The following is a 26210-nucleotide window of genomic DNA, read 5'->3' on the forward strand; positions in this document are numbered from 1 at the left end:
TAAGTCTGGTACGGATTATAAATGTCATCTTTGAAAGCATGAAGTTCCAGTGCAGTGAAACAATCCTTTTTTCTCTCCTTCCCCTCTCATTGCAACATTTTTTGCCAAAACAACACAACACAATAATAAGATTACAACACTGAGTGTGTGAGGATCTAGGAAGCAATGCCCAGATTCTGTGTAGCTGTGTGTAGGCAAAAATGCAGCCCACACACACACACACACACACACACTTTCTCTCTGTTTTTCCCTTTGTTTTCTCCTCTTATGGAGCTTGGTAATTTTAGCCAGAAACTGAAAACATGTAACCACTTAGACTCATCTCACCACTAAATGAAAAAAATCTCTTTTTTTTTCATTTTTTATTCTTATCATTTTCCATTTCTTTTATTTTCCTGTTTTCTGTTGTTCTCCATCTTTTTTTACAACAACAGAAGAAGAAAGCAAAGTGCAGCTGTAACTTTAATGGTAACAGTACAGGCAGCAGATGGGGTGAAAGCAGCATTGAGTGGAAGTTATTCAAAGTAAACATGATAATGATTCTTTTATTCTGTTGTTTAATTGCATGCAAATCTTCTGAGAGCATCTTATAGAGGTTCAGTAGAATATTGATCCATACTCCTCCACCCCCAGACCCCTGCTCTCTGACTCCTGCTCCTTCCTCTTTCCTCTCTTCCTTCAGCGGCAGACAGAGCTGTGAAAATCAATGGGGAAAGTGTCCTGAAACAGCTGATCTAGAAGCCATCTGGCCCTCATATTCCTCCGAGACGAGCCGCAGGTCTCCAGAGATGAGACACGCGGAGAAGAAGCGGGGACGGAGCAAGAAGACGCACAAGCGCACAAGGCAAGCGTTAACTGGACGCCACGTAAATCCTCACTATGTGGCTGTTACATAAGAGAACAGGTGGAAGCAATCTAGGCTTATTTCAGGAAGATTTGATCTGGCCCTTCACTCATTTAGCTGTGGGATGAGCATGAAATCAATTTAGTGGAAAATAACCTGCTCTACTGGCATTTCGATTTTGCACTATTCTGTCCTACCATGACTTAGATGAACACGTTCAAGTGACTTTGCATGATGTTCTTGTTTCAGCACACTGCCCGTCAGTTTCAGATCATTCATGACTCCTTCTTTATCACCAATCTTTCCATCCATGTTTCAAATCTCTGAACTTTAGTGACCTCAGCGTTATTTATTAAGGCTGATTATCAATTTGTCACATTTACATGCAGTCAGGGGTGACTCTACAGGGGGGCAGGGGGGGCAACTGCCCCTCCAGTCAGGGGTGACTCTACAGGGGGGCAGGGGGGGCAACTGCCCCTCCAGTCAGGGGTGACTCTACAGGGGGGGTAAGGGGGGGCTACTGCCCCTCCAGTAAAGCCCCCTCTTTAAAGTTAAAATACTTGTGAAAACTAATTGCTTATTTGTTATAAAAGTGTTTTTGTGGATATTTTATTGCCTACATTTACATATGGGGGATTTTTACATACTTCTCTGAAGTTGGTATGTGCCACCCTCCCTAGACATCTTGGCCCTCCTTTGCACCAAATTTTCTAGATCCGCCACTGCCAGCAGTTACTCTCATTTGTCACAGTAGCTAGAGAAGAAGTAAAGTGGAAGAGAAGCAGAGGAACTGACGGGAGGTAAGTGATGGAAAAACAAAGAAAGAAATTAAGCAGAGACAAGAGGAAGGATGTGACAAAAGATCCAATCATCCTGTGAGAAAAACTGCCCATAGTGGTTTTATAAAACGGTGCTCCCCATCAAACACTTTCAGAGCGTGGAAATTATTTCTGCCATCTGATCCTTTAAAAGCCTTTAACAAGTCAAGCGGATCCTGTCTGTCGGATCCTGAAGCCTGAAGACAGACAGTTACTTCAGTTTTCAATAGTAATAATAAAAAAAGTTAGTCATATCAAATAGATCACAATGAACATTAGACACAGAAACAGTAAAAAGCGATTTATATTTGATTGTTTTTTTTTCTCTCTAAGCCCTAATATTAACAAAATGATGCTTTCAGAGCCTTCACGGCTCATTTTTATGAATATTACGTTTATTTTAAACAAGTCTCTATTTTATTTAGCAAATTTGGTTTGATTTCTCTAAATCATAGGTGTCAAACTCTGGCCCGTGGGCCAAATTTGGCCCGCAGCCTAATTACATTTGGCCCGCGAAGCCATACCAAATTATTATTATTACTATCAGAGCTGGCCTACTGGTATTATACGGCTAATATATATATTGTTTAGTATTAAGCTTTGCTTGTTCCATATTCAGTTTTTCAGCAAAACTTGTTTGAGTCCATAAGAAAAGATTCATTCTTATATCTGGAGGAAGATTTTTTTTTCAATAAATATTAACGTTAGCCCGCGACTTTGTTCCAGTTTTGAATTTTGGCCCACTGTGTATTTGAGTTTGACACCCCTGCTCTAAATCTATCTCTCCACAGGGTACTACTGGCTCCAGCATATTGTTTCAGAGGTTATTTACATATAATTTGCACTATTCAGACCCAACTAGAACAATTTGGTGGAGGAGTGGCCTCAGGTTCACCTGAAGCCAATCAGAATACTGCATACTGAATAATATTTAAAGCAAGCAATGGCTGCAGCTGGGTGAAGAGGTTTGCATAATGGTTTTATGGAGTCTCATCCAGTCTTATGTTCCTGATGTTGCACAGGTGAGACTTATAGAGGAGGTATGGATGCACCGCGTGCTTCAAAAGCTGCATATTCTCTTGTAATCACTCAATCAAAAAATATCTTAGGAAGGGAAACTGAACTGTAGAGTGCAGGCAAACTTATTTTTTGAAGAAGTGGGTGTTAAACTGTGAAGGTTATATTTATTGTGTGAAAAAATGTGTAAAATGTAGCTTTATTTAAACTAAAAAAACAACAACATGTAAACTGATCAGGTGGGTGGATGGCGCTGAGCTCTCCCCTCTGTATCAGTACTCTCTGTGTAGCCACGTGAAAACCACATGGAAGCTTCTGTCACACCACCAAAGAAAAAAACAAACACACACATTTTTATTTTCACACCTCATCCCATTACTCATGCTACTTCCACTTCTTTCTGCAGTTTCATGGGGCGGCTTACATTATTTTGTCACTGTTTCCTCGCAGCGGCGGCGGCTTCTCTCCGTGGTTTCTCTCCTCGCTGCTTGTGCAGTCTGTAATAACTGAGAGTGGAATGCTGGCGCTTTTATATAGGCCTCTAAAAATAACTCACCCCTCACTTCCATCTACAGCCGGACTGACAGCCCGCTCCAGCCAATAGCGACTCTGAATCCCCTGAATGCTCCGCCCCTCTCACTCTTTCTCCTCGCCTCCTTAATTGGACGCCAGTGACATCATCAACCCTATTTACCTTATAAGGTCACGCATGAAATTGACTGACAGGTGGCTCCTCCTCTGCTCCCCTCCCCTCTCGCACCGGTCGCTTGGAATTGCAGCGGGGTCCAGTCTGCTGCTGGAGGAGCAAACCTGGCAACCTGGCAGCTTGTACTGAGACCGATTGGCAATCTGGCAATGCGGAAATAGATCTGGCACCCCCCAAGCCAGGACTGAGGAGAGAGGCGTGACAGAGCGAGCGGAGAGGAGACGGGATAGCACTGACAGAGATCAAATTATCAACTCTTCTTTCCCTCTCAGCTTTTTGTTTTTCTTTTTTTCATCAAAGTGCTCAGGTGCGCTCATCCGCACCAGATTTGGCTTTTTTTTTACATTTTTGTTTTGTTTTTGGGGGTTTTTGTTTTCTAAAATTTGTTTCTTTAATCTGTCAAGTGTGAGGAGAAGAAAGAAGAAGTGCGTTTCTATCGTTTGGATTCTGGACTTCTTTACTGACTTCTTTTTTTTCTTTTTTTTTCGAGCATGGATGTGTTGGCGAATTACAGTATTTTCCAGGAACTCCAACTCGTCCACGACACTGGTTATTTCTCTGCGATGCCTTCCCTGGAGGAGAACTGGCAGCAGGTCAGAAACGATGCGTTTTTCTCCTCTTTTCCGGGAAACTGACGGGCTTAGAAACTGGGATGCGTGCGCTGGGTTGCTGTTTTCCGCGTGTGCCTGTAGTGTTTTGCACCAGCGGAGCGCTCATGAGCGCCAGCGAGAGCCCCGTGTAGTTGCGTCTTTTTTTTTCTCTGCTCACATGGAGCACGGCGAGGTTCGCTGACAGGAGAAAACACGCACACGCATGGAAAACAGGCGCGGGTGGGGGGAATAAGCACGGAGCTTTACGCACTAATAGCTAAACAGTATCCCCCCAAAAATGCGTAAAAACCCTCTAGTCATACCAATGATCCCTTTCATTCCCTATAACCACACTTTCGGCTTCATTAAAGCATCTTATTAACCATTTAAAAGCAGAAGCATGACGCTATTACTCCGTGAAATCCACCGCTATGATTTTGAACTTAAATGTGAGAAACATGTGGCCACATCCAGAATATGCATAGTGCCAACGTTTGAATGCTGTGGATGAAACTCTGAAAGTGAAAAATGCCGCTTCCGTCTAATTTTGCTTGTAGTTTTGGTGATGATAGCTTTTTTCCACGAGGCAGAGAGAAAGGGATCGACGCTCAGTTTGTCAGATGAGAAGCAGATGAGGATGCTTTACCCTTTTAAAGTTACTCCAGTGTTGTTTTTAACGCTAGACTGAAAAGTCTGAGCGCTCTTATGTAGTTTTAAAATTAACCTTTTTTTGGTAACTTTACTGGGAAACCTTGATTGATCTGCGCTGTTGTAGACTGTGGGCAAAATTGAAGGCTGTCACTGATGTAACTGACGGGGTCAGACGCGAAGTGAAGGTGAAAGTGAAATTTGTGTCTTTGCAGTCTGAGCCCATGATGGAACATTTGAGTGTCTAAATCCGAGAGCGTGATGCCGCTTTAGTGTGGCTGATGTGATCGATGGATCAGATATGTTTGGACTAACACGCGCAGTGGAGGAGAGAGAGGGCAGCTGTGGAAAATGGACACATGCTTAATACCAAGTGACTTGATCTTAAATAATATATCCACATCTGCCACTGTTTGTTTGCAGATAATCCTGTTGAATTATGCATTAAGCACGTCACCCTCTATAGAACATACAGTGGACCCTTCATGCGAGCCCGCAGACTATTTTATAACATTTTTATTCAAACGTAAAATCTTCATTTTAATGGCATGAAACAGATAAAGCGCGATTTTCTCTGCGCGGAGTTTTGTGGTCTGTGGGTCCAGATGTACCACATCTTTCATTTTTTCTGTTTCACACACAGAGGCGATGTTTAAAAGGCGAAGCAACACAGTATGTCGTATGGGTCATGTTTTATGATTTTCTAACCAATCACAGGTGATATTTTCACTTAAGTTTTCCCTGCTTGAACTTGAGAAATGGAAATGTCTGTTAATTGGAATCCACCTTACACTTATAAGTGTGTGGGTGCCTTTATATGAAATCTAATGTTCAGTAAATCAGTCCATCAAAAATCCCCCAGTGGACCCCTGCATGGCACAGTCCACTCCGACAACGCTGGATTGCTCTGTTTCATGTATTTGAGTAGTAGAACCATGATAATTCCCACGGTGCTGAATAAAGCCCAAACTGCGGTTCTCCTCTATGACTGTCTTACTGACACAAATTCACAATGTCTCATCCTATTTTTAGTGCAAACAGCACACACTTTCAGCCACAGTAACCTATTTTTTCTGTCTGTTATATGTTAATTGATTAAGAGTGTTGAGGAGGAAAACTAATTAGGACTAGTCTGGTGAGTTGGAGCAGTCTTTATTCCTGTTTGCTATCAAGGACATCGTGTCTTGGACACCTGAGTTATTGATTTTCTTGCAAATATTTGCTTGGATATCTGTGCCAAAAATAAAAGATAAAGGTTAATGCATACATAAAACACACACACACACGCAGAGCTACTCCACAGCAACAAAAGCAATACCATCTAGGTAAATAAAATAGTTGCCACACAAAAAGAGCTGACGCTGCCCTCTGCTGAGCAGTTTTACCCCCCCACTGTACTTCACACTGGGGTAAAATTTGTACTGGTTGTTGTTCTTTGCCATTGAAGTGTATGTGGTGTCTTCATACCAAAAATCATAGTTCATTCTTGTGTCACAAACTGAGCATAGGAAAGTCCTTAACTGTACGTGCAAGGTAATGCACACAGTAATCAGGTTAATTAGGGTAATCAAGAGATTTTTTTTAAAGCTTTTCCAAGACAGAAGCGCTAACTTGATGCTAAATGCAACAGAAATGTAGTCATTCATTACTTAGCTTACAAGACGTGTAGCAGACTCAAAGCCTTTCGTAGGTCAGCCACTTCATATCTACAGTATTACTGAGCCAGTCTAAAGCAGGCTCTTCTAATTAGCTCGCTCCTGTTATGGCTAGTTAGCTTTGAGCTACTTCCTGCCAATCAGCAGGACTGGTTAGTAATAACATGTAAATTAATCAGTAGGTTTTCTTTCTTTTTTTTGCAGTGATTGTTCCAAACATGCTTAGCCTAGCCTATCACCAATACTTAAGGTTATCAAAGTTACAACATGTACATGTCTCATTAGCTTTAAATACTGAAGTCTCTTGTAGCTAATGAGCAAATAGCAAGCTACATAGCTTAGAGCTACTTTTTAACGTGCAAAGCAGTTGCTGTTGTTTTCTTAGTAGGAACATTTTAAATGAAAAGAAGGCTAACGTCAAGCTTTTTTTTGGGTGGAAGCTAGCAGTTTTCACCTGCTCACAGTGTTGGTGCTAAGCTATGCTAGCAACACACAGAAACAATTGCAAATACTATTTTATGCCTCCAGGTAAGACATTCAAACAGCATCCAAAATATTAAGAATTTATTTACTCACCCTGCGGCTGTTTAGCCGTACAAACAGCTGTGTGAGAGTTCATTTTCATCAGAGGGAGCGTTTTTGATTGAAAACTCAGTTTTCGTTGTGGAAAGCGCTGGGTGATTATGGATGGAAGGCCGAAGCTTCGAAAGAGGTGGAAAAAAAATGTAAATGTGTTTTTGTCGAATTTATCTGCACAAGTGGCGACGCAGAGGGGAGAAAGACAAACAGACACACACACAAACCAGGCACACCCACGTTTTTTTTTCCTACTCTTGTTCCTTCTGTCTTCTTCTATCCCCTTATTCACTCCATCACACACACACACACACACACACACACGCTTGGCTGGCATGCACTAATGGAAAGCTGTGGTCTGGCAGGACTCATCCCGCCACTTTCGACAGTAATTGGCCGTTTGCTGTCAGATGGACGGAACAACACACACGCACAGACACACACTCAGGCAAACAACACACACAAGGAAGCAGATTTGTGGATGTCATTTATCTTTCCTGACTGTCCCTGTTCCTGGTCTTTGTTTCCTCATACAGGCCTCTTTTATCAGGCTTTTTGCATCACGGCTAAACATGTGGAAAACACACTCTCGCTCTCTCTCCTGCCTATCCGCCTTAGTGCCTCCGACAGTATTGAGCCCATGGTCTGTGTGTAATTGCTGCATCTTTGCAGGTTTGGGATGATGTGATGGGCTTTGGGGATTTGTGAGTGTGTGCCGAGTGGCTCAAGGATCAAATAGCAAATGCAGGCTCCCCAATTAGATGTAATCCATTTATTTCAAAGCAAGGCTACACCAAAATCTGATGAATGAGGGGGAAAATGGACGACGAAACTGAACCTTGGAGCAGACGTTTAGGTTTCATGTGGTTACTGTAAATCTGCGCTTACAGTCTAATACGCTATGTCGACAATCTTTGCAGGTGTCGAGCCTATTCCAACGCACAACGGTGCTTTTAACTGGCCGACTCGCACGGTCTCTTTCTCGTCTCGTCCCTTAGTTTACATGCTCTGTGTGTCCATAATTCCTTTCAGGCTGATTGATTTATTTGCTGTGGTACCATTACAGCACTATGCTGGCCCAGCAAGCTCAGTGTCACTGAGATACAGTGTCTCCATTAGGCCAGCCTACAACCCTGTATCTTTTTCAGGGCTGCTGTCTGCCAGTGTTGTGCCTATGTGTGTGTAGACTTAACCATGAAACATAGCTCTGGCCAATCGGTCGGTGCCTTTTCAAAATGAATCCTCAGAAATCTAAACGTTGCTTGCCTCGTGAACATCAAAACTCACGCTAGTAATAATTGACCGACTCGGCTCGAAAACTTGTCTTTCTCCTCATCTTCTTGGTAACCTGTTAACCTACTGCATGGACCATTACATGAACCCCTTTTTCTGTCTATGTCTCTTTCTCACTCCCATTCTCGTCTCTCTGTGTCTGCCCGTGGCTCTGGGCAGGCCCGGGGAAGTTTGACAAGATAATGAATTGCCATGCATGCTGCAGTTTTTCACATTTCACAGCCCAGTAACTCTGTATGTGGCGGTGGAGGAAAGAATGGAGGGGACGGAGGGGCAGCGAGACACGGAGTGAGAGAGACACCAGAAGACAGATAAAGTGAATAAAGGCAGATGAAAGTTAGTCAGAGAGAAGAGAAGATGTTTGTCCATCGCCTTTCTGCTCTCATCTTCTTTTTGCTTGTGTCATTTCCTGGCATGTGTTAATGCAGACACACACAGTTATGTAATTGTATGTGTAACACAGCTGCTTCCTCATGGTCGCAAAAAGAAGATGAGTGAGGAAACAAAACAAAGGAATGAAGAGAAAAAGAAAGAGACAACAGAACAGAGAAATTTATCTGTGGCTTGATTCAAATGTCGGAAAATCAACTTTTTAAACAAAGCCACTTAAAACTGAATTGATAAGTTTTATTCAATTCAGTTTTATTTATATAGCGACAAATGACAAGAACAGTCACCGCAAGATGCTTTATATTGTAAGATAAAGACTTTAGAATAATACAGATACATTGATGAGCCCCTATGAGTAAGCACTTGGTGACAGTGGGAAGGAAGAACTCCCGTTTAACAGGAAGAAGCCTCTAGCACAGCGGTCTCCAACCTTTTTTGCGCCACGGACCGGTTTATGCCCGACAATATTTTCATGGACCGGCCTTTAAGGTTTCGCGGATAAATACAACAAAACAAAACTAGTACCGGTACCGAAAAAAAGAAAAATTATTCATAACACACGTGAAAAGACCCAGGAAAACCGAGTTAACGATAAAAACGATAACAAAATAACGCTGAAAACCGATAAAAACCCTGAAAACCATACATTTCAGACCTGAGCCTCAACTCTCGCGGCCCGGTACCGGTCCGAGGCCCGGGGGTTGGGGACCGCTGCTCTAGCAGACCCAGGTTCAGGAAGAGACAGTCATCTCTAATAACCGGCTGGGGGAGTTAGAGGAGGGAGACGTGCTGTGGAAGAGAGGCAGAGATGAAGAATAAAAATTGTGATGTCTTGGTTACAGCTTTTAATGCATAATATTAGTTAATGTTCTTTTATCCTTACAGTTCATCCCTTTCAGCTCTTTTTCTCTTTTTAGGCTATGCTTACTTATTAACACATCTTAACCGGACAGTGTTTTGCTGTTCATACAGCATCCATCCTTTAGCCTAGAGGGAAACAGATCAGACATTATGATCACGTGCCTAACATTGTGTTAGTCCCCCTTTTTGCTGCCAAAACACCTCAGACTCTGTAAGGCATGGACTCCACTAGACCAGTGAAGGTGTGCTGTGGTACACCAAAATGTTAGCAACAGATTCTTTGAGTCCTGTAAGTTGTGAGGTTGAGGCTTCGTGAATCGGACTAGTTTGTCCAGCACATCCCACAGACGCTCGATTGGACTGAAATCTTGAAATTGCCAATTGAATGCCAAGTCAACACCTCAAAGTCATTCCTAAAACATTTCTGCTTTGTGGCAGGTGCATTATCCAGGTACATTATAATTAGCTTTCAACAGTAGTCTTCATGGAATGACAGGGGTACATGTAGGGCTGTGCGATATGACCAAAATCTCATATCCCGATATAAGAATTCTATCGTCCCGATAACGACATAAATCACAAAAATGTAACATTTTCTGTAAATTCTGTGAATCTCGGGCAGCTTGACTTGCGTGAAGTGTTTCCAGCTGCGCGTCATGTAGCTGGAGTCGAGTGTTTTAACCGATGTATGAAACGATACATTTTTAGACATAAGTTGTAACGGCCGCCGTTTTCTTTGTGAGTATTTATTACACGGCGTGCTGCGGGGAAAAGCCTGTTCTAACGTTTGAGTCTAAGGTTTATTTTTTAGCACCTGGCGTCTTTTTTACTTCTCATCCGTAAATAATCTGCTCTTTCACGTGATTCCGTTTATTTTGAAAAGTCTCAACAGGATCTTGAGCTTTATTGTGAAAGGTTTATGTGGAACATAAACAAGCAGGCACGTGATGCTGTTACCGTCGTTGTTGCTAACGACAACGCATAAAAACAGGCTATATTATATTAAATATAAGAGAAAGAGAGAACTTTAAGAAATTAATATAACCACTACAGTGACCATCAAAACCATGAAAAAATATTGCCATAAACAGTTTATTTTGCGACACCACGAAACAAAATAATAGCATAACATGAAACGATAGACGTTTTTATATCTCACCCCAACCGGTCGCAGCAGATGGCTCCGCCCCTCCCTGAGCCTGGTTCTGCCGGAGGTTTCTTCCTGTTAAAAGGGAGTTTTTCCTTCCCACTGTCGCCAAAGTGCTGCTCATAGGGGGTCATATGATTGTTGGGTTTTTCTCTGTATCTATGAAGCGCCTTGAGGCGACTTTTGTTGTGATTTGGCGCTATATAAATAAAATTGAATTGAATTGAATTGAATTGAATCCGATATATATCGTTATATTGAACAGCCCTAGGTGCATGGTCTGCAGAAATGCTTAGGTATGTGGTACATGTCAAAGTAACACCCACATGGTTGGCAGGACCCAACGATTCCCAGCAGAATATTGCCCAAAGTATCACACTGCCTCTGCCTGCTTGCCTTCTTTCTACACTGTGTCCTGGTCCCAGGAAAGAAACACACTTGCTCTCGGCTTTCCATATGATGCAAAAGAAAACATGATTCATCAGATCACGCACTCAAGTGCCCAATGTTGGCGTTTTCAGTGGCCAGCTTGGGCATCATGACTGGTCTGTGACTATTCAACCCCATAAGCAACAAACTGTGATCCACTGTGTATTCTGATGCCTCTCTATCAGAACCAGCATCACCTTTTTCGACAGCTTGAGCTACAGCAGCTCATCTTTTGAATCGGTCGGTACAGCCTTCACTCCTCACGTGCACCAGTGAGCCTTGTGTCACCAGTAGGTCCAGTGTACACTCTTCCAGTTCCAGTGGACCCGACCAGAATTCTTCTGTGATGGAAGATTGTGTTACTGGAAATTAAACCAAAAGCAGCTGTGACTTCCACGATATATAAAACGCGATCGCTCCAGCTGAATTGTGTTAGTGCTTCTGTCAATTTTCATACATCTCTTACACTTTTTTTTTTCGACACCTTTGCTGATATTGTAGCTGTCAGAAATATTTCACATCTGCAGCTACAACTTTTAGAAGCACCAGACTTCCTCGTGTTAACGCGAGTGTTTCCATTCCTAACTGAAACTTGCCATGCTTAGACTGATTGGCAGAAGCCCTGTTTGTCTTCGTTTTTCATCCTGGCGACTAGTCTAGGCTGACTTACTATCAGCCCTCTGCATGCTGGGTTGGACTACCCGGGAACTTTATGGTACAGCGGCTGAGTCTGTTTGCGTAGGTATTTGCCTATGCAGAAGAGTTGTTTGCAGTCCTCCAAAAAACCTACAGTGCGTAGCTCGGCATAGATGATGCTGTGTGTTTGGGTGAAAAAGTGACACTTTTCAGTGATTAAAATGAACCCCACTATGAAATTCTGACACATTCACAATTAGGAAGTTCTTGCAGATATTACAATCCAGTGACCGGCACAAATCAGAGAAGCATTTAAGGCTGTAACAGTCAGTGTTGGTCAAGTTACTTGAAAAAGGTAATCAGTAACTAATTACTGATTACTTCCCCAAAGAAGTAATCCCGTTACTTTACTGATTACTTATTTTGAAAAGTAATTAATTACTTAGTTACTTAGTTACTTAGTTACTTTTTTAAAAAACCATTTACAACCTGAATAGGTGATAAAGGGATAGATCTTTCAGCCCAATTCTACTTTTTCTACATAATCATCATACAAAATGTAATCAAATGAAAAAGTCTCTTTTTAAAACTTGTTTTATTAGTTTTAATCTTTTAACTTTATGCATCAAGCAAAAATTTAATTATATGCAACATTCACTGACTGGAAGAAATTTATTTAATATTTAAACCTATTTTCTGCACATTCCAGCACATAAATTTTTTTTTGTGTGTTTACACTCAGTCGTTCAAATAGATGCAAGTAAAACACAGCAGAAAATAAATAAAGTCAAAGACTAGCGGTCCTGTTGCTCTATTTTCACCTGTAAAGCAGGAGTGAGGTAGGCGGAGGTTTACCCTGGTGCAGGTGTGCAGCGGTCAGTGGAAGAATCCGCGAGTTTCTCTGTGAGTTTCCCATTACGTCGTAGCTACTCGGTGCTTGTTTGGAAGTTTAGGGGTTTTTTCGCTGTAAAAAGAAGTTTTCTTCCCACGCACAACGGACACTAATGTTTTTGTCACTTTTTATGGAATCAAACTCAAAGTAAGGTCAGTACTTCCACGCTTTAAACACTGCACGCTCATACTCTCTCTGCACTCGATATATGATCCATTGTTGATCTGCACACAGCTGTTGTCACCAACGTCGCACTCGCTTACGTCACTGTCATGAGACATTCTCGCAAAAAAATCACAGTTTTAGTAACGCAGTAACGCAGCGTTCCTACGGGAAAGTAACGGTAATCTAATTACCGTTTTTGCAATAGTAATCCCTTATTTTACTCGTTACTTGAAAAAAGTAATCGGATTACAGTAACGCGTTACTGCCCATCTCTGGTAACAGTAAACAGAGGCATTGACACACAAGCACGCTGCTCCACTTCTTACAGTGTGGAAGCTGCTGCCAACTCTGCCTTCAATATGAGCCGCTCTAATCACTGCATTCATTCACTTTCTTTTTTATCGTGCTCCAAACACACACAGTTATTGTCTTTTCCTCATAATTTGAAATCGCTCGAGTCAAACGCACACACACAGACACACACACACACACATAGGCACTTGCCCGGGAACCCATAATTCAGTAAGTGAATAAGGCATTCAGTCTATGGTGGCAGAGATTAGATAAGAAAGTGAGCAGTCAGACTGCCGCGGCAGGAAAGCAGAACAAATGAACTGCACTCGTGATGGAGAGAGCTTATACTGTGAAAGCCATAGCCCTGATCTTTCAAGATGAGTGGTTTTCTATGGAGGGCAACTCTCCAGCAGTATTCACCATGGAGCGCGATTACTACAGTTTACAAGGAGATTTACCCATTCATATCTTCATGCTTCAAGCACACAGTGGGAATGTGCTATTGTGTAGTGAATCATCCTATTATATGTCATGTGTTGCATATATATCGATTTCCCACTTGCTTTTTTGTGGTATTTTAGGATTGGTTCTTGTCTGCTGCACTACCTGCCTTCAGATCTGAAGAGCTATCGGTTTCGTGCGGCTCTGGTGGCGAGAGCACTGGAAGCAGTGGGAGACTGGGTGCTAAGATGCTAAGTTAACAACACGCTCTGCAGCACTGAAGGTGCTAAGCCTGCGATTTGTAACCATTTAAATTCTATATAATTGTGTTCTGCAGGACATCAGAACTAAAAAGAAACAAAAACAAAAAAAAATCAGAAGCTGTTTATTTAAATAGACCCCATCGAAATAACTGATGATGTTGTGTCTGGTTCCCATCGCCTTCTTTGAATTATAGCTTGATTGGATGATCTGATATTGTCGTGTTGGTGTTGTTCCCAGATCATCATGAAAATGTTGTTCCAGGTTCAACATTGCAAGTGACCAATCACATTATTGTGACGTTATTCTTTTGCGCACCAACCCATTCGTGCATTTATGAAATTCCAATGTTGCAAGGACAATATCAGTTCTGCTTAGCGTTTATTAAAGGGTTAGGGTCCGTTGATCGGCGGACAAAGGCGGTTTCTCGCAGCTTAAGTACAGTTTTTTGTTTTACGCCGGTTTTTCCCGAAGTCGCAAAAGTATGACATCACAACATTCTGATTGGTCACTTGCAATGTTGATCCTGGAACAACCTTTAGTATGATGATCTGGGAACAACACCAACACGAGGATATCAGATCGTGCAGCTTGATTTGACACCTGAAAAGTTTATGACTCCATCCTCAGTCACTGACAGCGCTGTTATCTTTAAAATAAGCAGATTTTTACATTAGAAAAATATGTCAGTTTAATTGCAAAGCAGCTCTTTCTGTCAGATGTTTAAATGGATTACAGGATACAGTGTATCACAATAATTACAGTAAGCAGGTCTGTTTATTAGCTTCTCTCCTTTCTGCTTTCAGAATGGAGTTTGTAGATAAACAACTTGTATTCAGGACGTTATTGGAAAATAAAAAAACCCAGGAGTGTCTGATTTTATCCGCTTTTATTAAGAGAAGTCCTCGTGGTGATCACAGGCTGAGCTCGGGTGAGACGCACTCTCACACACACACACACAGGTGTGTTGTATTGTGTGTTTGTGTCTCCACATCCTGCTGAGCTAGTGTTTGCAGACCAATTGGCTCAGGGATAAAGACTTGTGACCTGGCATCCATCCAGGCCTCTTATTCTCTACTCAGCCATCTCTCTTTCTCTCTCTCTGCCTACCTCCCTCCTTTACTGCTCCCCCCGTTGTCTTCCAGACGCCTCTTTGTTTATGCACATTTTGAATTTGCACATTTAAAATGGAAGTGCGATGCTAGGAATTCGAGGAAATGCCTCACTTGCCTCGCTGGACCGAGGTGGAAAAGTTGATCAAGTTGTCATATAAAGGCAGACAGAAACCAATTTTTCCAAATAAACAATGACACTGTAAGGCCAGCTTCCTCTTCCCCCCATTTATTACTACAAAAGTGGAACATTGGTAGAAATCCCAAAAAGGATAGCTAACAAAAACATGCCGTGTTTGGCCAGAAACATCTTTCGTGCACTGAAATGTCACGATGTTCCAGAAGTGCTGCTGCAGCTCTTTTATAATGTGATTTTCTGGGAGTCTCCCTTTTATTTTAGCCAATAAATGCACAAAATGTAAATTTTTACTTTTAACTGCATGGCACTATTTTCCAGATTTGCTAAGCTTTGCAAGCTTTTCATTTCTTTTTAGTTTCTAGCCTTTAGTTTGTACTTAACCATCAGCCACCTGAGTGCTCACATGCAGTGAGTGTGTGTTTGCGTTTGGGCAATGACATCATTCGTGGTGTGCAGAGGATGTTGACAGTGGCTGAGGAAATGAGTGTATGTGTGTGCTAGCTTGCCAAGGCCAACAGCTGGCAGTACACCATCCAGGAAGGACTTACACACGCATGCATCGCCATTGATTTCACAAAGATTTCATATAATAGAGTGAAGACCAAACTATGGCTTTCAAATGTGCCAGTAGATTTTTTATTAAATTGTAACTCAGTCTGTTAGTTAAAAAAACCGAACAATTCATGAAGTTATGTAAGAAAAGAATTCTCACTTTGGGCCCAAAATGTTCCAAATGTTGGGCAACGATAAGAAAATGAAATATCGTGATAGAATATGGGTAAAACGCACATGCGCAGTGCCTTTGTTTTTATACGCACATGGCGGAAAAAGCATGACGGCGATGGAGAATGAGAAGAGCGAAAGTGGATCGTTAAATGAAACGGATGAACCAGAACTGGTTTGTAAAAATGCTGCAACTTCAGTGGTGGAACTGGTTTAGCTTTCGTCCGTCAGATACACAACAAAGCACTATTTTTGGTAGAGCATGCTAGCGGGCCGTCGTTATTACCGTGTTGTTTGGAAAATACGGCACACTTAAAATCAATCCTTTGATTTTTCTGAAAGTCGACAGTGCCCCTTATAATCCCGTGTGCCTTATGTATGAACTCTGGTTGTGTTTACTGACTTCGAAACGATTTTATGTACACGGCGCTCGAAAATCTGTCAAATGTTTCAGTACGACTTTGCTAAGCTACGAACCCGCACCGCTTGATGGATTGACGGAGCATTACGGCTATCGTAGGCGGAGCCTCGCGGAGTGATACGTACTGTGCTTCAACATAATATTACCGTATTGTGTGTGTATGACCTCTTTTTAAGTTTTGTGGATATTATACATGGTTATGCTGAGGATATGTCGGCCAGTTTCCACTGGAAATGCCTTTTGGTTAAACTGTCAGCAAGGAATTTGCACTGTTACATTTTTATGTAACTTTAATGCACATAAAAAACAGCTGCTTGTTTAAATGAAAATACATTGATGGGTTTTTTTGCACTAATAAAGTTGTGGAGTTGTAAAGTATTTTGTCTATCGTCAGTTATATCGTTATCGCAAATTTTCAAATATATATCGTGATAAATATTTTAGGTCATATCGCCCTGCTCTAGATGAGACCAGCAACACTTGAACCATTGATACACGACAGGATGGATCCATTATTTCAAGGCTCGTCAGGTTTTACCCAGTTTTTGTTTTTAAGTTTTTAAGAATCGTAACCTCAGTTTCTTGTTCTTAGCTACCAGGAGTGGCACCTGGTGTGGTCTTTTGCTGCTATAGTCCATCTTCTTCAAAGTTTGACATGTTAAGTGTTGCTTGTAACAAGTTGCTATTTGAGTCGCTGTTGCCTTCCGAGCAGCTCGAAGAACTCTGGCATTGACGAGACGTTTTTACGCACTCTCAGTTACTCAAAAGATCATCAGAGATGGCCATTTGGCTCCAGCTGTGAATATGTGTACTCCAGCAAGTCGAATTGTTTTATCTGACACTGAGGCATGAAACAGCTGGAACAATGGAGGAGCAATAACAGCAGAAGAAAGAAGAGTGTGCAGTCTTTTTATTTTACACGGAGACCATGAATTGCTGTTATTCCTATTGATTTTACTTCACTTCTCTGCACACCCCAAATCCCACCTACACCGGTGCATTGGCCTGACTACACATCAGTGTCAACTTATGGACCATATCAACACTTGTTTGCTTCTTTTCACAAGTAGACGGCTGCGATCCATGGCCATTTACACCTTTGTCAGTCACGTGTCTTTAAGGTACCCAGCTGACCACTTATGTTCAAGGTCAAAGGGCACCATCCTGAGACAGACTAGCAAAAAAACTAAATGTTTGAGAATAATGCACATGTGCAGGTTCATCCAGCTGTTGACATTTGAAGGAAAGTCCTTTGCAACAACCACCTCGGTTGGTTAAAGACAGATTATTCCCGACATCTTCTTGTTTGGGTTTCACCAGAACACATTAGAGTTCATCACATATCTCTTGAGTGATTGACATTTGTTTGCTGCATATGAGGGTGGCTGGCAAAAATCACTAAAATAGTATATATGATTAGCACATTTATAGCAGGGCAACTTTTAGTCCAGATTAACAACATATATCCATCCATCTTCATCCGCTTTATCCGAGGCCGGGTCGCGGGGGCAGCAGCCTAAGCAGAGAGGCCCAGACCTCCCTCTCCCCAGCCACCTCCTCCAGCTTATCCGGGGGAACACCAAGGCGTTCCCAGGCCAGCCGAGAGATATAATCTCTCCAGCGTGTCCTGGGTCTGCCCCGGGGCCTCCTCCCGGTGGGACATGCCCGGAACACCTCACCCAGGAGGCGCCCAGGAGGCATCCTTGTCAGATGCCCAAACCACCTCAGCTGGCTCCTTTCAATGTGGAGCAGCAGCGCCTCTACTCTGAGCCCCTCCCGGATGGCCGAACTTCTCACCCTATCTCTAAGGGAGAGGCCAGCCACCCTTCGGAGGAAGCTCATTTCCGCAGCTTGTATCCGCGATCTCGTTCTTTCGGTCACTACCCACAGCTCGTGGCAATAGGTGAGGGTAGGGACCAGAGATGGGCAGTAACGCGTTACTTGTAACGTTACTTGTAACGCGTTACTGTAATCCGATTACTTTTTTCAAGTAACGAGTAAAGTAAGGGATTACTATTGCAAAAACGGTAATTAGATTACTGTTACTTTCCCGTAGGAACGCTGCGTTACTGCCTTACTAAAACCGGGATTTTTTTGCGAGAATGTCTCATGACAGTGACGTAAGCGAGTGCGACGTTCGTGACAACAGCTGTGTGCAGATCAACAATGGATCATATATCGAGTGCAGAGAGAGTATGAGCGTGCAGCGTTTAAAGCGTGGAAGTACTGACCTTACTTTGAGTTTGATTCCATAAAAAGTGACAAAAACATTAGTGTCCGTTGTGCGTGGGAAGAAAACTTCTTTTTACAGCGAAAAAAACCCTAAACTTCCAAACAAGCACCGAGTAGCTACGAGGTAATGGGAAACTCACAGAGAAACTCGCGGATTCTTCCACTGACCGCTGCACACCTGCACCAGGGTAACCCTCCGCCTACCCCACTCCTGCTTTACAGGTGAAAATAGAGCAACAGGACCGCTAGTCTTTGACTTTATTTATTTTCTGCTGTGTTTTACTTGCATCTATTTGAAAGACTGAGTGTAAACACACAAAATATTTTATTTTATGTGCTGGAATGTGCAGAAAATAGGTTTAAATGTTAAACAAATTTCTTCCAGTCAGAGAATGTTGCAGATAATTAAATTTTTGCTTGATGCATAAAGTTAAAAGATTAAAACTAATAAAACAAGTTTTAAAAAGAGACTTTTCCATTTGATTACATTTTGTATGATGATTATGCAGAAAAAGTAGAATTGGGCTGAAAGATCTAACTAACTAGGTAACTAAGTAATTAATTACTTTTGAAAATAAGTAATCAGTAAAGTAATGGAATTACTTTTTGGGGGAAGTAATCAGTAATTAGTTACTGATTACTTTTTTCAAGTAACTTGACCAACATTGGTAGGGACGTAGATCGACAACATATATTTGAACATAATCTGAATAGAACTGTGATTTTTTTTTTAACTAAAATATTGAATAGTTAGCAAACCCCACTTAAAGCCACTGTTACAATGTGTCTGTATGAGGTTTTTATTGGGGATTTCAGGCCATAATAAAGCATACCAGCTCTGTGTGTGTGTGTGTGTGTGTGTGTGTAGGTATGACTGAGATGTCTGTGTTGAGGCTGAGACAGAGTTGAAGTGGGGACGGATCGTGCCGGGGTCTCAGTGCGCCTTTATGCATGCATGATTGGTGTGTGAGTGAGTGCGCAGAGTGGGACAGTAAATGGGTCAGATGCAGTGAGGGGGATGACCTTGGGAATTTGTCTTGTTTTTCTTCACGACTGTACTCTTTGTCTTGGGTTAGGGTTGGGGGTGTGGTGGGAGGTGAGACAACTCAGAAACAATAGATGCGCCAGAGCCACGCAAAGCTCACTGAACTGTTTCCACAAAGCTGGAAACATGTCGACTGTGTGGAGCCGTGTGTCGTAGCATTGAGATTTCCTTTAACTTTGAGTTCAGTGAAGAAGAGACGCAGACCATCGTTTCACAAACTGAAGATGGGCTTTCTCATGTTGCCAGCAGTCTTGTTGTGCTGAAGTAAATCTAAACTGCTGCTTTGACTTTAAATTACAGCTAAATAAAACAAAATAAAGAAAACTATGAGTACATGATTTCGATTTCATTTTAAAACAGCCGTTTTGGCTTTTTTTTATTTCACATTTGCATCTTCTCAAAAACTACTAAACATGAACAAAAATCCAGAGCCATCCATGTAAAATGTCTGAGTCATTAAGTTGATCTACGTTTTATTGTTACCATGTAATCATGTTTTGAATGATAATGTTTCAGTTTGGGACTAAAATATAACCGACTGGTTCATTTGGCAAAGCTTAATCATAGATTGCATATAAATGATGGGCAAAGACTCGGTGATGTCGGCCCATTTGTTTGTGAACTTTGTGTATTAGCAACAAATGCGAGCATGCTTGAGTAACAAGGCGCAACCATAGACTGAATGGATGCATTGTCTGATCTGCTAATTTGTGCTAGCGTATAAATAAAGCAAAAAATTAAATATTTGCACATATAGCTCAAATTAGCAGCTTGCTAGCAACCAAAGCAATCAAAAGGAGGGTTGCTTTTTCATGCACCACTGTAAACCTCCAACCAGTTTCATGCTAGTAACTGCTAGCAACCTCCACACTGAAGTTACCAAAGTGTTGCAGACCAGTCTCCACGTCTTTGTCTTTAAGGCCTAAATCTCCACATACCAACCAATGTCAATTCAGCAAATATCAAAAGTAAATCTATTCATAATAGTGTTCGAGCAACACCATTTTTCAGTGTTTATTAAAAATAGCAGGCGTTGAATCGGGCCGGCTGTGCTGCTTTAAGTGGACAAATACTTTGTTGTCTGTTGTCTGGTGAAACACTGCAATGCTTGCTATAAGGGGATATGTGGGTCGGCAGCTATTTTAATCCACAATGTTGCCAGGAATACCTGGGGGAATAGACAAGTGCTGCAGTGTGTGTGTGTGTGTACATGTGTACCCAATCCATATATACATGTGCATGTAGGGGGCCAAGGACAGAGGAGAGACAGGCAGTTTATGTCTGAGAAAACGTGTGAAATTAGAGGAAAGTCTCTTCATTTCTTCATTTTTAAAATGTGTCAAATAAGTTTACAGATGTTTTAATGATGTGCGTACATACTGGGAGAGTACCAGTGGTACGGTTTTGGAAAATTAGCTTATTTTCGCTGTTTTATGTCAATATAAGCTTTTCAGTTTGGGGCTGTTGGTCTGATTAATCATCAAACGCTGAAAGTTAAAAAATAAAAGCATACTTTTTCTTTGCTTTTTTTGTATAGATCAGTTAATCAGTATATATATTTATTAATCAATCGATCTTATTTTAAAAAACCGAGTCTCACCAGTGCAGACCAGTGTGGCAGTACTACAAGGAGTTACAGAGAAAACAGCTTGGAGCCAAAATTATGACCCAAGATGGATTTTCCAATTGATACATGACCTCTGTTTCCATCCAGATCAAAGGAAAATTAACTTTGATGCCAACTAAAGACATGATGTGTGTGAGTGCAAGTGGGGGAAAGAGGGAAGACATCTGAATTATTCAGGGATGAACTGCAGGACACAGGAAAGTGGAGAAACGGAGTGTTTCTCTTTTACCCCCAAGACTTTGTAATATAGAGAGGATTTTATCGGCCTGGTCTGTAAACCACACACACACAGGCATGTATGAGTCATGCGTACACCCGCCTGGCTTTTCCAGCAAGGCCAATGAGATCAGTGACTACCTCAAAATGCAAAAACCTCTGGAGGTGAAAAACAGAGACCCCAGCGAAGAAAAGAAAAAGTGTGATGACAGTAGCAGCTTCCCTGGAGTCATAAATGCACACACACACTCACAATCTCATACATGTATCCTCCCTGATGGCTTTCTAGTGAAAAATCTTCCTCTACTATTAAACCTGTAGCAATAACGTTTATTGTTAAAGTAGCTGCCATGTAAAAGTACGGAGCCCCGCAGGGGACATGGGAGAAAAAAAATTAAGACGGACTTTTGGGAGATCTTGCAAAAGTCGGTCACGTTTTAACGTTTCACGTTTTACTTTTGCGAGATCTCGCAAAACTAACTCGGGATCTCGCAAAAGTTTTGCGAGATCTCGCAAACGTTTTAGCCGCATTCTTCGGACGCTGGCTCGAAGCCGACCGGGAGGTCGAGGCACGATGTGCCGGGAAAGCGGTGTTCCTCCCGGCTGTAGTAGGTCTCGACCTCCCGTTAGCTTCGAGCTAACGGGAAGAATGCGGCTAAAACTTTTGCGAGATCTCGCAAAAGTTTTGTGAGATCCCGAGTTAGTTTTGCGAGATCCCGAGTTTGTTTTGCGAGATTTCGCAAAAGTCCGTCTTAATTTTTTTTCTCCCATGTCCCCTGCGGGGCTCCGTATAAAAGGGAGAAACATGAAATCAGTGCAGTGTGGATAGACCAAGTTCAGGTGTTTTTATTGCCATTAAAGGCTCAGCAAAACAGTATTAATGCATATTTTTAATGCCTTAATCTCATCTGTGTTAAAAGGCAAACACCCATATGTAAATGCAAAATAAAAAAATCTTAACAGGTGCTGAATGAACAAAAAAAACAATCTATCAGAGCTCCAGCACTCCCAGTTACATATAAAATGTATTTAATATACTTTGGCAATAAGAAAGGATGTGTTTACATGGACACATCTGTAGCAGGGATGCAAGTACTGCAGCGTTAAGAAGGCTCTTCATTCTCCCAGGATGAGGTTTAAAATATCTTTTTCTTGTGTGTTGAGATCCTGCTGGTATCAGTGCAGAAAAGAAGGCTTCTCGTTCACAGTACCTGAACACAGAGGAGTAACGGGGGAAACTAAAAGCTGAGCGAAGAACCCTAACAAACCCCCGTGGGCACCAGGGCTCCCTGAATCGTTTGGGAAAATAATGTGAGTCAAATCTCAAAGGAACTCACCACCTGTGCCCTCCACACCCATCATTAAAAGGCTTAATATGGAGTTGGTGTTTATGACACTTAACATCGGTGCTTTGTTTTATTCGAAAACCATCCCAAAGCAGAAATATTCAAGTTACAGGCAACCCGAAAAGAGCTGAAAACAGTCATTCGCTACAACTGGTGCATTTAAAAAACGAAAGTAAAAACAGGAAAATGAAAAGTTTCCTCCGCCCGTGAGCGCAGTAAAAGCAGAATGGAAACACGCTGGATGTCTCGGCGTGGTAGGTGGTGGTTGCTCCGCTGCTGCAGCACTTTGGTGGTTTTGGTTAATTTATGCGCTCTGGGATGATTCTCATAAAAATGTGTTTGGAGCTTCTTGAAGTCGTAACAGTTTAATAAATGATTCAGTGTGATAAGATGTATTGTTTTTGAAGCTCGTGGTGCCTTTAATCTATCCTGTCTGTTTACCCCCCCGCTCACAGTTTGTGCTGTAATAAAGCAAAAACAACATCACGCTTTATGAAATTGTTTGACATCATGTTAGTGATTACATATTCAGGTTCAGACCAACTCAGCTGCTAATCCTGATTTCCTAAAGCACTCTCTTTGATATATTTACATTTAGCGCAGACAATGAAATGAAACAAGCGGAAAATAAAGGAAGGGATCAGCTGCTGTTGCGTCTTAATGGATTGACCCTTTCTGTGTTTGAGGGTGTGTGTGTGTGTGTATGAGGGGGTGTGTGTGTGGTTTGATGGGATGGAGGAGGGATGATGTGGGGGATGAGGTCATAGTGTAGTGTGAGCATGCGTGACTCTTTGTGTGTGAAATAAAGGCGAGTGTGTGTGTATAAATGATGACTTCATTCGTTATGCATTTATTTATGATCAGTGTTAGGTGTGTGTGTGTGTGCGTAAGTGAGGGTGTGTGTGCGTTTACCACTTTGAAGGCTAAGAAAAAAAAGAACAAAGAGAATTTTCTAGTCTTATCGCAGCGATTTTGGACGCTGAGGTCATAACTTACATCTTTATTTCATAAACAAAAAGTCACTTTATCACATTTTTATTTTTCTCTGCTCAAATCAGATACGGTTGCTCAGGACACTTCTCACGAAACCTCAAAACACAAGGAAGCTACTGCATGAGTCCTCGTCCGATAATATGATGCATCACCTATTTCTGTTGTTTGCTGTCACGATCACGCGTCACTTATGATGCTTGTTGTGAATTTGACATCTACGTGCCTGAAAGAAAAACTTGAATAAAGACGTGAGAAGGCCCCAAACTGCAGCGTTGTGTTTCCAGATTTAGTGCCGCGTGGCAAACGTTTATTGATTTTGATCAGCTGTTCAATGTTTACATTTCTATAAACTCATTTCGAGCTGAGATGAATCTGATAATTTGGGGATTTTGATATTTTCATGTTGTGAGTGATGCAAATCTAATTGGAACAATCTTTTTTTTTTTTTCAAAGATTTATTTATTGCTTTTCCAACAACATTTTAACCAACAGGAAGAGAGAGTTTAAATAAAATATAGGAGGAAATTAATAAAAATATTTGAGTGTATAATAGTAATGTATGTACATCGTATATGAACAGTGTTAGGGAAGCACATAGATATAGTTATACATACTCTCCCATGTAGATCATTCAGATATTATTACAGGAAAAAAAAAATATATATATATATATATATATATATATAGATAAATAAAACAAAGCAAAACAAAACAACCCCCCCCCCCCCCCCCCCCAAAAAAAAAAACAAAAAAAACAAAACAAGGGTTAACAGATAGTGCTCCAGAAAAAAACACAGGTATAACATAGTGAGACATTAGGTTTAAGTGCATTATTTCAGGGCTTCGGGCTGAAGTTTAGTCCAAGGGTGTCAAGTTAGTTAGAGAGGCATCCGAACTAGCGGTTGCAACGATAAGCTGTGTCCTCTTCAGTTCCAGTCCAAATTGGAACAATCTAGATGGTGGAACTAGTTTCTCGATTATTTTACATCCTGAAGGTTCACTTTGAATGGACCATACATGTTTATATAATCCTTTCATTTTGTGTTTTCATGTTGCAGCGAGCCTTGTCTGTATCATTTCCTATTTGATCGACTTTATGCTCTTTTTGAATTTGTTGGCAGCAGTGCCACTATTAAAGTTTGCTTTTTCCATCAACAGTTCAGCATGTGAAAGCTAAGTGGAAACTCTGTTTCCCTCTGTTATCGAGCGTGAAGCGGCAGCATGTGTTTGCCAGGTGACGTCTGAGTCAGAGCACAGATGTGAACCCAGATGTGCTTTGCTTTATGAAAAGGACAGAAAGACAGTTTTGGATGAAAGACTTAACAGCGTTTGGAAGCGTGCTTAGGCTTCCATAACTTTGATTCTCAGAGTTTGGCTCTTGTTTTTCGATCAGACTGTGCTGAAATCAGGGTAGCGACTTGTGTCGAGATGGAGCGCTGCGTTACAAATACGCGCGCTCGGATTTTCCAGTCGGTTCGAGTGTTGACTTAAAGCTTCTCGCTCTCCTCCTCTTTCATCTGTAAACAGTTCAAACAGCATCATCGGCAGGTCAGCGTGTTGTTGACTCGCTGCCGCTGATAGACATCAGCAATTCCTCTGCGCGCTCCCCCTGTTAGCCTTGCTTTCATACGTGCAAGGAAATGTGTGTCTAAGTAAACAGGGGAGCGGGTCTGTCTTCTCTACTTGTAGCAGTACTTCTAAACAGAACCCTCCTCCCTTTTCCCAGAAGATTAATTATAAAGGTTATAAATGGTCAGTCAGTCCTTTGAGATGATTGGCTCTTGGTGTCCAGCTCGGCCAGTCGATTTGTGGCCACACAGAACAATTTTCTCTTACCCAGCTTGCCTGCAAATAGATGCTTCCCGGCAGATGACTTTCCGCTGTGATTCCTGTAGATTTGTTTGCAATGCAAACTACTGTTGGACTGCAGCTCCCACTGAGGTGAGAGCACAGCACTAACGCACACGTCAGCAACTGTGGGACAAGCACACGTTTTACCCATGTAACCATAGCTACATGAAATTGATATGAATACTGCTGATCTGTTTGTAAGTTTATTTGTGTGTGTGTCTGAGGAATAAGCAGTCCTGTTGGGATCAAAGACTTGCTGTGAGGAGTTTAAAACTGTTCTTTTATAAGATGCAGACATGTTCAGTAGTGCAGGCATGAAGTAACAAACTTATATGTTCTCATTCAGACATTGCAGAGCTGTTGATGTGACCTGGCTCAGTGTATCCAACTAATTTTCCGTGTGTGTGTGTTTTCTTTTGTTCTGCTCCCTCTCCTCCCATCTCTCGTCACGTCTTTGTTTCACTGATGTTCACCCTGCCGGCTGCTATTCTTCGGCCTTCACATCGCTCTGAGCAACGAAGATTAGCTTGACACATGGGACACACACACACACACACGGTCGAGGGTCTTATAACAAGTTGTTAACCCCCATTTATAAGTGTGGCCTGCAAATCAGCTCAGTGAAAGGGAGTGTAATCCCTGCCGGACGATTTAATGGTAATCTCCATATCCTGAATAGATTACGTACACACACACACACGTGCACGTTTGCAACGAGATACCTCCTTTTCATCCCGCACTTCTGTACTTTATTTACTCTTCCCCTTGCTCGTCTCTGTCTGTGTTTCGGGTTATTAAGAGTTTGGGATGTTTCTTTCTTCTTCCGGGCTGCTTGTCGTTGT

The 26210-nt window shown here is 41.8% G+C and overlaps 1 protein-coding gene across 2 annotated transcripts in view; it reads left to right on the top strand.

Annotated features, from left to right (window-relative positions):
* The first annotated feature begins 3483 nt into the window (after positions 1 to 3483).
* The window catches only part of klf7b (Kruppel like factor 7b), a 73460-nt gene continuing 50733 nt past the window's right edge, over positions 3484 to 26210 (top strand). For both annotated transcript variants that reach the window (XR_437200.3, XM_006799151.3), the window contains exon 1: positions 3484 to 3978. Coding sequence is in view for 1 of the 2 variants with exons in the window: in XM_006799151.3 (XP_006799214.1) it covers positions 3877 to 3978 (102 nt within the window). In the remaining variant the exon portion in view is untranslated. The remainder of the gene's footprint in view (positions 3979 to 26210) is intronic.

Source organism: Neolamprologus brichardi, chromosome 16 (genome assembly GCF_056152115.1).
Source record: "Neolamprologus brichardi isolate AB-2024 chromosome 16, ASM5615211v1, whole genome shotgun sequence".
NCBI classification, from domain to species: Eukaryota; Metazoa; Chordata; class Actinopteri; order Cichliformes; family Cichlidae; genus Neolamprologus; species Neolamprologus brichardi.